This window comes from Hyla sarda, chromosome 2, assembly GCF_029499605.1.
Source record: "Hyla sarda isolate aHylSar1 chromosome 2, aHylSar1.hap1, whole genome shotgun sequence".
NCBI lineage: Eukaryota > Metazoa > Chordata > Amphibia > Anura > Hylidae > Hyla > Hyla sarda.
Genome location: NC_079190.1, coordinates 498,429,948 through 498,443,902, shown reverse-complemented (window position 1 = coordinate 498,443,902; position 13,955 = coordinate 498,429,948). Strand labels below are relative to the sequence as shown.

General features: G+C 41.9%; 1 protein-coding gene across 15 annotated transcripts in view; it reads left to right on the top strand.

Annotated features, from left to right (window-relative positions):
* Positions 1-13,955, top strand: part of LOC130357207 (Na(+)/H(+) exchange regulatory cofactor NHE-RF3-like) — a 69,285-nt gene extending 55,330 nt beyond the window's left edge. For 12 of the 15 annotated variants that reach the window (XM_056559782.1, XM_056559783.1, XM_056559780.1 and 9 more), the window contains 4 exons: positions 847-903; positions 4,470-4,535; positions 7,503-7,559; positions 13,440-13,955. In XM_056559782.1, the coding sequence (XP_056415757.1) occupies positions 847-903; positions 4,470-4,535; positions 7,503-7,559; positions 13,440-13,496 (237 nt within the window). In that variant the 3' untranslated portion in view covers positions 13,497-13,955. The remainder of the gene's footprint in view (positions 1-846; positions 904-4,469; positions 4,536-7,502; positions 7,560-13,439) is intronic. The other 3 variants (XM_056559781.1, XM_056559785.1, XM_056559784.1) reach the window with 3 other exon arrangements.

Here is a 13,955-nt window from a genome sequence, read left to right as displayed (position 1 = left end):
TTAGAACCGATTCCCCAGTACGACCCGCGTCATCGCCTCTCTGGCACAGAGGATCCACCTCCTGTGTCCTCACCAGCCGCTAGTCCGGATCCTGACAATTCTACTCCCCCAAAAAAAATTTAATAAAAAAATAAAAATAATGAACATATTTGGTATTGACGCTTGTGTTATTGTCCGAATTATTACAATATAATGTTTATGATTGTGCACAGTGAACAACGTAAACATAAAAAAAACATCAAACACCAAAAATACTGATTTTTGGTCACATCATATATCTGAAAAAAAATGAATAACAATTGATCAAAAAGTCCCATCAAAACAAAAATGGTACTGATAAAAACTACAGAAAAACACATCAAAAATAATAAAAAATTTGTAAAAAATTTAAGTGTTATTGGGGTCAGAAAATAACAGTTTTAAGTATACTGATTTTGTGGGGAAAAAATACAGTACAGTAATAGAAAATCTATATAAATTAAGTAACGTTTTAATTTAATTGACCTACAGAATAAAGATAATTATTAATTTTTACCATAAAGTGCACTGTGTAAAAGACCCCCCCCCTCCCCAAAGTTGTAAAATTACAGTTTTTTCATCAATTTCCCCCCACCAATAATAATTTTTCAGTAGCGCCGTACATATTAAGGTTAAATAAAGGGTGTCATTAAAAAGTATAATTGGTCACACAAAAAACAAGCCTCATACTGGTCTGTAGGTGGAAAAATAAAAGAGAATTGTGCCTCTTAAAAGACGAAGAGGAAAAGAACTAAAATGCAAAAAAGAAAATTAACTGTGTCCTCAAGGGGTTAATAAGGGTTATATTTACTGGATTATAATTTACAGGATATCCAGAAAACTCCACCAAGCAAAGCACGAGCAGCTCCAGAACCAGAAGAAAAGGTGAGAACAGAAAGAATTTCTACAACTACAAATCAGAATAAATCTGTGGCCAATGACTTATCTCTAGTAATTTACTGTAATTATTACTTATTATATTATTATTCATGTTCTTTATTAATTTATGTTGTTTCCTTTGACAAAGGCTTTCAGAGGATTAAAGGAGATAGCTCATGGAGAAAAAACTTTTTTTTTTATTGGATCGTGGGGGGTCCAACCGCTGGGACCCTCCATGATCTCCTGCACAGCTTTCCCAGAAAACGGAGCGCGTTGACCTCCCACACCAAGCGGCAGCCGACAATCCCCCCCTCCATTTATCTCTATGGGAGATCCAGAAATAGGCGAATGGCTGTCCTGTAGATATACATGAAGGGGGGGGGGGGGGGGTGTCGGCCGCCGCTCAGTGCAGGGGTCGACATGCCAAATTCCCGGGGGGAGCCGGGGTCCTGTGCAGAAGATCACTCGGTTCCCAGTGGTTAGACCCCCGGAACCTAAAACTTATCCCCTATCCTTTAGATAGGGGATACGTTTTTCTCCATTATTTATCTTTTTAATCGCAACAATGTAATCAGGCAGAGAATTCCATAATCCAAAAGTTATTATAGAATACTCTCCATATACTGCTCTTACAGTAGAGACTCCAAGGTTTAACTGCTCTTACAGTGGAGACTCCATAGTGTGACTGCTCTTACAGCAGATACTCCATAGTGTGACTGCTCTTACAGCAGATACTCCATAGTGTGATTGCTCTTAGAGCAGATACTCCATAGTGTGACTGCTCTTACAGTAGAGACTCCATAGTGTGACTGCTCTTACAGTATAGACTCCATAGTGTGACTGCTCTTACAGTATAGACTACATAGTGTGACTGCTCTTAAAGTAGAGACTCCAAAGTGTGACTGTTCTTACAGTATAGACTTCATAGTGTGACTGCTCTTACAGTAGAGACTCCATAGTGTGACTGCTCTTACAGTAGAGGCTCCATAGTGTGACTGTTCTTACAGTAGAGGCTCCATAGTGTGACTGTTCTTACAGTAGAGACTCCATAGTGTGACTGCTCTTACAGTATAGACTCCATAGTGTGACTGCTCTTATAGAAAAGACTCCATAGTGTGACTGCTCTTATAGTAGAGACTCCATAGTGTGACTGTTCTTACAGTATAGACTCCATAGTGTGACTGCCCTTACAGTAGAGACTCCATAGTGTGACTGCTCTTACAGTAGAGGCTCCATAGAGTGACTGCTCATATAGTAGAGACTCCATAGTGTGACTGCTCTTACAGTAGAGACTCCATAGTGTGACCACTCTTATAGTAAAGACTCCATAGTGTGACTGCTCTTATAGTAGAGACTCCATAGTGTGACTGTTCTTACAGTATAGACTCCATAGTGTGACTGCTCTTACAGTACAGACTCCATAGTGTGACTGTTCTTATAGTACAGACTCCATAGTGTGACTGCTCTTATAGTAGAGACTCCATAGTGTGACTGCTCTTACAGTATAGACTCCATAGTGTTACCGCTCTTACAGTAGAGACTCCATAGTGTGACTGCTCTTACAGTATAGACTCCATAGTGTGACTGCTCTTAAAGTAGAGACTCCAAAGTGTGACTGTTCTTACAGTATAGACTTCATAGTGTGACTGCTCTTACAGTAGAGACTCCATAGTGTGACTGCTCTTACAGTAGAGGCTCCATAGTGTGACTGTTCTTACAGTAGAGGCTCCATAGTGTGACTGTTCTTACAGTAGAGACTCCATAGTGTGACTGCTCTTACAGTATAGACTCCATAGTGTGACTGCTCTTATAGTAGAGACTCCATAGTGTGACTGCTATTACAGTAGAGACTCCATAGTGTGACTGCTCTTACAGTAGAGACTCCATAGTGTGACTGCTCTTACAGTATAGACTCCATAGTGTGACTGCTCTTACAGTATAGACTCCATAGTGTGACTGCTCTTACAGTAGAGACTCCATAGTGTGACTGCTCTTACAGTATAGACTCCATAGTGTGACTGCTCTTACAGTAGAGACTCCATAGTGTGACTGCTCTTACAGTATAGACTCCATAGTGTGACTGCTGTTACATCAGATACTCCATAGTGTGACTGTTCTTACAGTATAGACTCCATAGTGTGACTGCTGTTACATCAGATACTCCATAGTGTGACTGCTCTTACATCAGATACTCCATAGTGTAACTGCTCTTACAGTACAGACTCCATAGTGTGACTGTTCTTATAGTAAAGACTCCGTAGCATGTCTATGGGAGGGGGTGTGACAGTTTGTTCCTAATGCTGAGCATAATACAATACAGGAATATGGGTGCACTACTGTTGTAGATGTAAACAATACATTGGCTATCCCTCAACACTGATGTTAAAATTAAGACATTCGCCAGTGTATCCTTATATGAAGGACGTACCAGAGCCTGCACACCAACGCCAAGGTTTCTCAAAATGGCGCGGGACCTACGCTAATCCTACCTGTGCGTGATAAGCAAAACCAGGGGCCAGTGGGCAATTACGGCAGCATTACGGCCTCATCCCAGGTACCCTCCAGCGTGACTGAGCACACATACAATGGGAGGGGGAGACAAGCTGCAAGCCCCACCTGAGTTGGCTATTATGGGTGCCTGGCCTCTCAGGTGCTACCTTAATGCTGCCTTGAAGATATTCAAGGCGCATTAATTATGGAGTTTACACACCTCCAAGTATAAAATTTAAACAAACAACAGAAAATGTGGTCTCCAATGGCTGGAGGTGCTCAACCCCAAATGCAGTTGTGCATTTATACTGGGGGAGCAGATCCTGCCCTTGTAGTCCGTTGCTAGTGGAGATTCCCAGCATAAAAATGCATACAATGGAGGATGCCTGCAGCGGACTACAAGTGCCACAATAGAATCCTACACCAGATAGTGTTGAGGGATTAGCCAATGTCATTGTGTACATCTACCACAGTAATGCACCCATATTCCTGTATTGTATTGTTCTAATTGTTTCACATCCACACCGTCAATCTGGTGTAGGATTCTATTGTGGCACTTGTAGTCCGCTGCAGGCATCCTCCATTGTATGCATTTCATGCTGGGGATCGCCCCTAACAACGGACTACAAGGGCAGGATCTGCTCCTCCAGTATAAATGCACAACCGCATTTGGGGTTGAGCACCTCCAGCCATTTGAGACCACGTTTTCTGTTGTTTGTCCAAATGCTGAGCAGCAGAGTGCCCCTTTAAGTATACTGATTTTGTGAATAAAAACTGAGTATAATAATAGAAAACCTACATAAATTGGGTAACGCTTTAATCTCATTGACCTACAGAATAAAGAGAACCTATCATCCAAACCCCCCCAAAAGTTGAAAAATTGCCGTTTTCTTATCAATTTCTCCCCACAAAAAATTTTTTGGTGGGGCCTAAAATTTTATGGTTAAATGAAAGGTTTTATAACGATAAAAGAGAGTTATGCGTCTTAAAAAGCGAGGAGGAAAAAAATAAAATGCAAAAATGAAAATGATGTGTCCTCAAGGGGTTAATAAGGGTTATATTTACTGGATTATAATTTACAGGATATCCAGAAAACTCCACCAAGCAAAGCGCGAGCAGCTCCAGAACCAGAAGAAACGGTGAGAACAGTAAGAATTTTTCCTTTGGATCATTAGGGGTCTGATCGCTGAGACCCCCTGTGATCTCGGTCCCGTGCAGGAGATCGCGGGGGTCCTAGTGGTCAGACCTCCCGCAGTCTAAAACGAATCCCTTATCTTTTAGATAGAGGATATGTTTTTATCCATTATATACCTTCTTTAATCTCATCAACTTCAGGCAGAAAATTCCATAGTCCCAAAGTTATAATAGAAGAGACTGCATAGTGAGACTGCTCTTACAGTAGAGACTCCATAGTGAGACTGCTCTTACAGTATCGACTCCATAGTGTGACTGCTCTTACAGTATAGACTCCATAGTGTGACTGCTCTTACAGTATAGACTCCATAATGTGACTGCTCGTACAGTATAGACTCCATAGTGTGACTGCTCTTACAGTATAGACACCATAGTGTGACTGCTCTTACAGTTGAGACTTCATAGTGTGACTGCTCTTACAGAAGAGACTCCATGGTGTGACTGCTCTTATAGTAAAGGCCCCATAGTGTGACTGCTCTTACAGTAGAGACTCCATAGAGTGACTTCTCTTATAGTAGAGACTCCATAGTGTGACTTCTCTTATAGTAGAGACTCCATAGTGTGACTGCTCTTACAGTAAATACTCCATACAGTGACTGCTCTTACAGTAGAGACTCCATAGAGTGACTGCTCTTACAGTAAAGACATAGAGTGACTGCTCTTACAGTAAAGACTCCATAGTGTGACAGAACTTACTTTCTTCTAGACATACTGTAGAGGATCCCCGTCATTAGAGTTACAGTCCCGGAAATAAATAGATTATGGAAAACATCTCTGTTTTAAGTAATTTAGAAAAGTCAATATTCCATAGTGTGACTGCTCTTACAGTATAGACTCCACAGTGATACTGTTCTTACAGTATAGACTCCATAGTGTGACCGCTCTTACAGTAGAGACTCCATAGTATGACTGCTCTTACAGTATAGACTCCATAGTGTGACTGCTCTTACTGTAAAGACTCCATAGTGTGACTGCTCTTACAGTATAGACTCCTTAGTGTGACTGCTCTTACAGTAGAGACTCCATAGTGTGATTGTTCTTACAGTATAGACCCCATAGTGTGACTGCTCTTACAGTAGAGACTCCATAGTGTGACTGTTCTTACAGTATAGACTCCATAGTGTGACTACTCTTACAGTAGAGACTCCATAGTGTGACTGCTCTTACAGTATAGACTCCATAGTGTGACTGCTCTTACAGTAGAGACTTCATAGTGTGACTGCTCTTACAGGATAGACTCCATAGTGTGACTGCTCTTACAGTAGAGACTCCATAGTGTGACTGCTCTTACAGTAGAGACTCCATAGTGTGACTGCTCTTACAGTAGAGACTTCATAGTGTGACTGCTCTTACAGTAGAGACTTCATAGTGTGACTGCTCATACAGTGTAGACTCCATAGTGTGACTGCTCTTACAGTAGAGACTTCATAGTGTGACTGCTCTTACAGGATAGACTCCATAGTGTGACTGCTCTTACAGTAGAGACTCCATAGTGTGACTGCTCTTACATTAGAGACTTCATAGTGTGACCGCTCTTACAGTAGAGACTCCATAGTATGACTGCTCTTACAGTATAGACTCCATAGTGTGACTGCTCTTACAGTAGAGACTCCATAGTGTGACTGCTCTTACAGTATAGACTCCATAGTGTGACTGCTCTTACAGTAGAGACTCCATAGTGTGATTGTTCTTACAGTATAGACCCCATAGTGTGACTGCTCTTACAGTAGAGACTCCATAGTGTGACTGTTCTTACAGTATAGACTCCATAGTGTGACTACTCTTACAGTAGAGACTCCATAGTGTGACTGCTCTTACAGTATAGACTCCATAGTGTGACTGCTCTTACAGTAGAGACTTCATAGTGTGACTGCTCTTACAGGATAGACTCCATAGTGTGACTGCTCTTACAGTAGAGACTCCATAGTGTGACTGCTCTTACAGTAGAGACTCCATAGTGTGACTGCTCTTACAGTAGAGACTTCATAGTGTGACTGCTCTTACAGTATAGACTCCATAGTGTGACTGTTCTTACAGTATAGACTCCATAGTGTGACTGATCTTACAGTATAGACTCCATAGTGTGACTGCTCTTACAGTATAGACTCCATAGTGATACTGTTCTTACAGTATAGACTCCATAGTGTGACCGCTCTTACAGTAGAGACTCCATAGTATGACTGCTCTTACAGTATAGACTCCATAGTGTGACTGCTCTTACTGTAAAGACTCCATAGTGTGACTGCTCTTACAGTATAGACTCCATAGTGTGACTGCTCTTACAGTAGAGACTCCATAGTGTCATTGTTCTTACAGTATAGACTCCATAGTGTGACTGCTCTTACAGTAGAGACTCCATAGTGTGACTGCTCTTACAGGATAGACTCCATAGTGTGACTGCTCTTACAGTAGAGACTCCATAGTGTGACTGCTCTTACAGTAGAGACTCCATAGTGTGACTGCTCTTACAGTAGAGGCTCCATAGTGTTACTGCTCTTACAGTAGAGACTCCATAGTGTGACTGCTCTTACAGTAGAGGCTCCATAGTGTTACTGCTCTTACAGTAGAGACTCCATAGTGTGACTGCTCTTACAGTAAAGAACTTCCTTCTATGTCGGTGTAGAACTTTCTTTCTTCTAGACATAGTGGACCCCGTCATTAGAGTTCTAGAAATAAGTAGATCATGGAAAACATCTGTTTTAAGTAATTTAGAAAAATCAAGATGTGACACCCAAGGATTCATCCAGTCTAATACTTACCTCTTCATCACAGCTGATCAGATCAGTGTCACAGGATCGGTCCCTTATAAAACCAAGTATGATACTGTGTCATAAGGTCATTCTACTGACGTACTCCTGGATTATGTCTTTACCACATTTACTGCAGAATTTATAATTATACTAATAATAAATAATTCACAGGATAATCAGAAAACTCCACCAAGCAAAGCGCAAGAAGCTCCAGCACCTGTAGAGATGGTGAGAACAGTAAGAATTACTACAACTACAAATCAGAATAAATCTGTGGCCTATGACTAAGGCGGCATTCACACCACATTTTGTACAGACGGGTGCCGGGTCCGGCGGGGGGAGGGGCAAACCGGGCACTCCCGTACCCCAGCCGGAACAGCCCGTGACCCCATTTACTTTATTGATCTGACCAGAGTCAAACAGTGACTCCCGTCGGCTCAGTTTTGACCCGTCTGCGGTTTTGGACTGGACCTAAAACCGTAGTATACAACGGTTTTAGGTCCAGTCAAAAACCGCATACGGGTCAAAACTGAGCCGACCGCAGTCACCGTTTGACTCCGGTCGGATCAATAAAGTAAATGGGGTCCCTGGCTGTTCCGGCTGGGGTACGGGAGCGCTCCCGGTTTGCCCCTCCCCCCGCCGGCTCCGGCACCGGTCTGTACAAAACGTGGTGTGAATGCCGCCTTATCTCTAATAATTTATTGTATTTATTACAAATTATATTATTACATTTGAGAAAGGCATCCAGATCCCTTTCGAACTTTTAGAGGATTCATCTCAACAACTTTGTCAGGCAAAGAATGCCATAATTCCACTGTTATTACAGAGAGTGTGACTGCTCTTACAGTAGAGACTCCATAGTATGACTGCTCTTACAGTATAGACTCCATAGTGTGACTGCTCTTACAGTATAGACTCCATAGTGTGACTGCTCTTACAGTAGAGGCTCCATAGTGTGACCGCTCTTACAGTAGAGACTCCATAGTGTGACTGCTCTTACAGTGGAGACTCCATAGTGTGACTGCTCTTACAGTAGAGACTCCATAGTGTGACTGCTCTTACAGTAGAGACTCCATAGTGTGACTGCTCTTACAGTAGAGACTCCATAGTGTGACTGCTCTTACAGTAGAGAATCCATAGTGTGACTGCTCTTACAGTATAGACTCCATAGTGTGACTGCTCTTACAGTAGAGGCTCCATAGTGTGACTACTCTTACAGTAGAGACTCCATAGTGTGACTGCTCTTACAGTAGAGACTCCATAGTGTGACTGCTCTTACAGTATAGACTCCATAGTGTGACTGCTCTTACAGTAGAGACTCCATAGTGTGACTGCTCTTACAGTAGAGACTCCATAGTGTGACTGCTATTAGAGTAGAGACTCCATAGTGTGACTGCTCTTACAGAGTAGAGACTCCATAGCGTGACTGCTCTTACAGTAGAGGCTCCATAGTGTGACTGCTCTTACAGTAGAGACTCAATAGTGTGACTGCTCTTACAGTAGAGACTCCATAGTGTGACTGCTCTTACAGTATAGACTCCATAGTGTGACTGCTCTTACAGTATAGACTCCATAGTGTGACTGCTCTTACAGTATAGACTTCATAGTGTGACTGCTCTTTCAGTATAGACTCCATAGTGTGACTGCTCTTACAGTAAAGACTCCATAGTGTGACTGCTCTTACAGTAGAGACTCCATAGTGTGACTGCTCTTACAGTATAGACTCCATAGTGTGACTGCTCGTACAGTAGATATCTCCAGTGTGACTGCTCTTACAGTATATACTCCTTAGTGTGACTGCTCTTACAGTAGAGACTCCATAATGTGACTGCTATTAGAGTAGAGACTCCATAGTGTGACTGCTCTTACAGTATAGACTCCATAGTGTGACTGCTCTTACAGTAGAGACTCCATAGTGTGACTGCTCTTACAGAGTAGAGACTCCATAGTGTGACTGCTCTTACAGTATAGACTTCATAGTGTGACTGCTCTTTCAGTATAGACTCCATAGTGTGACTGCTCTTACAGTAGAGACTCCATAGTGTGACTGCTCTTACAGTAGAGACTCCATAGTGTGACCGCTCTTACAGTATAGACTCCATAGTGTGACTGCTCGTACAGTGGATATCTCCAGTGTGACTGCTCTTACAGTATATACTCCATAGTGTGACTGCTCTTACAGTAGAGACTCCATAATGTGACTGCTATTAGAGTAGAGACTCCATAGTGTGACTGCTCTTACAGTAGAGACTCCATAGTGTGACTGCTCTTACAGTATAGACTCCATAGTGTGACTGCTCTTACAGTAGATCTCTCCATAGTGTGACTGCTCTTACAGTAGATACTTCATAGTGTGACTGCTATTAGAGTAGAGACTCCATAGTGTGACTGCTCTTACAGTAGAGACTCCATAGTGCGACTGCTCTTACAGTAGAGACTCCATAGTGTGACTGCTCTTACAGTAGAGACTCCATAGTGTGACTGCTCTTACAGAGTAGAGACTCCATAGTGTGACTGCTCTTACAGTATAGACTTCATAGTGTGACTGCTCTTTCAGTATAGACTCCATAGTGTGACTGCTCTTACAGTAGAGACTCCATAGTGTGACTGCTCTTACAGTAGAGACTCCATAGTGTGACCGCTCTTACAGTATAGACTCCATAGTGTGACTGCTCGTACAGTGGATATCTCCAGTGTGACTGCTCTTACAGTATATACTCCATAGTGTGACTGCTCTTACAGTAGAGACTCCATAATGTGACTGCTATTAGAGTAGAGACTCCATAGTGTGACTGCTCTTACAGTAGAGACTCCATAGTGTGACTGCTCTTACAGTATAGACTCCATAGTGTGACTGCTCTTACAGTAGATCTCTCCATAGTGTGACTGCTCTTACAGTAGATACTTCATAGTGTGACTGCTATTAGAGTAGAGACTCCATAGTGTGACTGCTCTTACAATGGAGACTCCATAGTGTGACTGCTCTAACAGTAGAGACTCCATAGTGTGACTGCTCTTACAGTAGAGACTCCATAGTGTGACTGCTCTTACAGTAGAGACTCCATAGTGCGACTGCTCTTACAGTAGAGACTCCATAGTGTGACTGCTCTTACAGTAGAGACTCCATAGTGTGACTGCTCTTACAGTAGCTATCTCCATAGTGTGACTGCTCTTACAGTAGAGACTCCATAGTGTGACTGCTCTTACAGTAGAGACTCCATAGTGTGACTGCTCTTACAGTAGAGACTCCATAGTGTGACTGCTCTTACAGTATAGACTCCATAGTGTGACTGCTCTTACAGTAGAGACTCCATAGTGTGACTGCTCTTACAGTAAAAACTCCATAGTGTGACTGCTCTTACAGTATAGACTCCATAGTGTGACTGCTCTTACAGTAGATCTCTCCATAGTGTGACTGCTCTTACAGTAGATACTTCATAGTGTGACTGCTATTAGAGTAGAGACTCCATAGTGTGACTGCTCTTACAATGGAGACTCCATAGTGTGACTGCTCTAACAGTAGAGACTCCATAGTGTGACTGCTCTTACAGTAGAGACTCCATAGTGTGACTGCTCTTACAGTAGAGACTCCATAGTGTGACTGCTCTTACAGTAGAGACTCCATAGTGTGACTGCTCTTACAGTAGAGACTCCATAGTGTGACTGCTCTTACAGTAGCTATCTCCATAGTGTGACTGCTCTTACAGTAGAGACTCCATAGTGTGACTGCTCTTACAGTAGAGACTCCATAGTGTGACTGCTCTTACAGTAGAGACTCCATAGTGTGACTGCTCTTACAGTATAGACTCCATAGTGTGACTGCTCTTACAGTAGAGACTCCATAGTGTGACTGCTCTTACAGTAAAAACTCCATAGTGTGACTGCTCTTACAGTATAGACTCCATAGTGTGACTGCTCTTACAGTAGAGGCTCCACAGTGTGACGATTCTTACAGTAGAGACTCCAAAGTGTGACTGCTCTTACAGTATAGACTCCATAGTGTGACGATTCTTACAGTAGAGACTCCATAGTGTGACTGCTCTTACAGTATAGACTCCATGGTGTGACTGCTCTTACAGTATAGACTCCATAGTGTGACGATTCTTACAGTATAGACTCCATAGTGTGACTGTTCTTACAGTAGAGGCTCCATAGTGTGACTGCTCTCACAGTATAGACTCCATAGTGTGACTGCTCTTACCTGGCATTGGTTTAAAGTGCCAGGTGCAGCGCCGGAGGCTTGTGACCTCACAAGAGTGCCCTGCTTGTTATGTCATGGCCACGCCCCCTCAATGGAAGTCTATGGGAGGGGACGTGACTACCGTCCCGCCCCCTCCCATAGACTTGCATTGAGAGGGCGTGACATCACAAGCCTCCGTCCTGCATTGCAAGTCATCCGGCACGGAGCAGAGTTTGCTCCATGCATGGGATGTCTGGGGTGCGATTGCGCGGGACCCCCGCGATCAGACATCTTACCCCCTATCCTTTGGAAATGACTGGATATGAAGACAACTAAGACCAAGATAAGAAAGGGATACGGAGAAGGTACTCTATATATGTAGATATTAACTGAAAAACTGAATTCAAAGGTGAATGTACAAAGTGCACAGAGGCCGATACTAAAGGTGTTTTCCGATTCATGTCTTACATTTAAAGGGGTACTCCCTTAGAAAACTTTTTTTAAATCAACTGGTGCCAGAGAGTTAAACAGATTTGTAAATTAGAAAAAACTGTAGAAAAGCCAGCAAGTAGAAGTAAAAAATTTATAAATCTTTATTCAGGTATCTTCCTTAAAAAACCTTCACGGTGGCAGACAAACAACGGACGTATCAAAATGTAAACTATCACACCAAAAGATGGGGGTCCCAAACAGAGCTGACGCGTTTCCGATCTATTGATCCTTACTCCTTACTCCATTTAGATAGATTTGTAAATTACTTCTATAAAAAAAAAAAATTAATCCTTCCAGTACTTATTAGCTGCTGAATATTACAGAGGAAATGCTTTTCTTTTTTGATTTCTCTTCTGTCACGACCACAGTGCTCTCTGCTGACCTCTGCTGTCCATTTTAGGAACTGTCCAGAGCAGCATATGTTTGCTAAGGGGATTTTCTTCTGCTCTGGACAGTTCCTAAAATGGACTGCAGAGGTCAGCAGAGAGCACTGTGGTCGTGACAGAAGAGTAATCCAAAAAGAAAAGCATTTCTTCTGTAATATTCAGCAGCTAATAAGTACTGGAATGATTAAGAAAAAAAATATGTTTATATATCAACTGGCTCCAGAAAGTTAAACAGATTTGTAAATGACTTCTATTAAAAAATATTTATCCTTCTAATAATTATCAGCTGCTGAAGTTGAGTTCTTTTCTGTTTGGCAACAGTGCTCTCTGCTGACATCTCTGCTTGTCTCGGAAACTGCACAGAGTAGAAGAGGTTTGCTATGGGGATTTGCTTCTACTCTGGACAGTTCCCGAGACACGTGTCATCAGAGAGGACTTAGACAGAAAAGAACAACTCAACTTCAGCAGCTCATTAGCACTGAAAGGATTAATATTTTTTTTATAAAAGTAATTTACAAATCTGTTTAACTTTCTGGCACCAGTTGATTTAAAAAAAAAAAAAAAAATATATATATATATATATATATATATATATATATATATATATATATATATATTCTATATATCCACTGGCTCCAGAAAGTTAAACAAATTTGTAAATTACTTTTATAAAAAAAAAAATCTGAATCCTTTCAGTGCTAATGAGCTGCTGCAGTTGAGTTGTTCTTTTCTGTCTAAGTGCTCTCTGATGACACGTGTCTCGGGAACTGTCCAGAGTAGAAGCAAATCCCGATAGCAACCCTCTTCTACTCTGTGCAGTTCCCGAGACGAGCAGAGATGTCAGCAGAGAGCACTGTTGACAAACAGAAAAGAACAACTCAACTTCAGCAGCTGATAATTATTAGAAGGATAAATATTTTTTAATAGAAGTCATTTACAAATCTGTTTAACTTTCTGGAGCCGATTGATATATAAACATATAATTTTTTCCTGGAATACCCCTTTTACAGTAAATGAATGCATTCTTACTATACTGTTTTTGCTTTGCAGGAAACTAAAACTCCAGAGGAGAAGCCTCCTAAAGACGAGGATGACACCGTCCTGTAGACCCCAAGAAGAGGTCTCATCCTGGCCAAACATGAAACACGTTGAAGAAAATTGTCTGTTCTTGGGTCCCAGCTCAGTAATTGATCCTCCGAGACTAAAGCCATCGTCCCCCTAATACAAGATCCGAGGTCCTAACCTGGGGGAGAACCTGAGGGATCGTCGGTTTCATTATAATTCCTTGGTCTCGGGTTGATTATTTATGGTCGGTTTGTAATGATTAAACCCTGTGGAGCTTCGTCGCAGTCAAATATTTAACTTTTACAACTTGTTTTGCATCTTGGAGGCTCGGAAAGTAAGAGATCACTTGAGTTGGTCATGCATGAGCTGGTCTTACCTCGTGACGACTATTAGGCCTTAGCTATGGGCGGCCAAAACAAGATTAAACTTTTGTCCTCGGGATAAGTTGTTAATAAAAATAAAAAGTATATGGGTGACTCGTCTGCCCATTTGTGTTCTTTA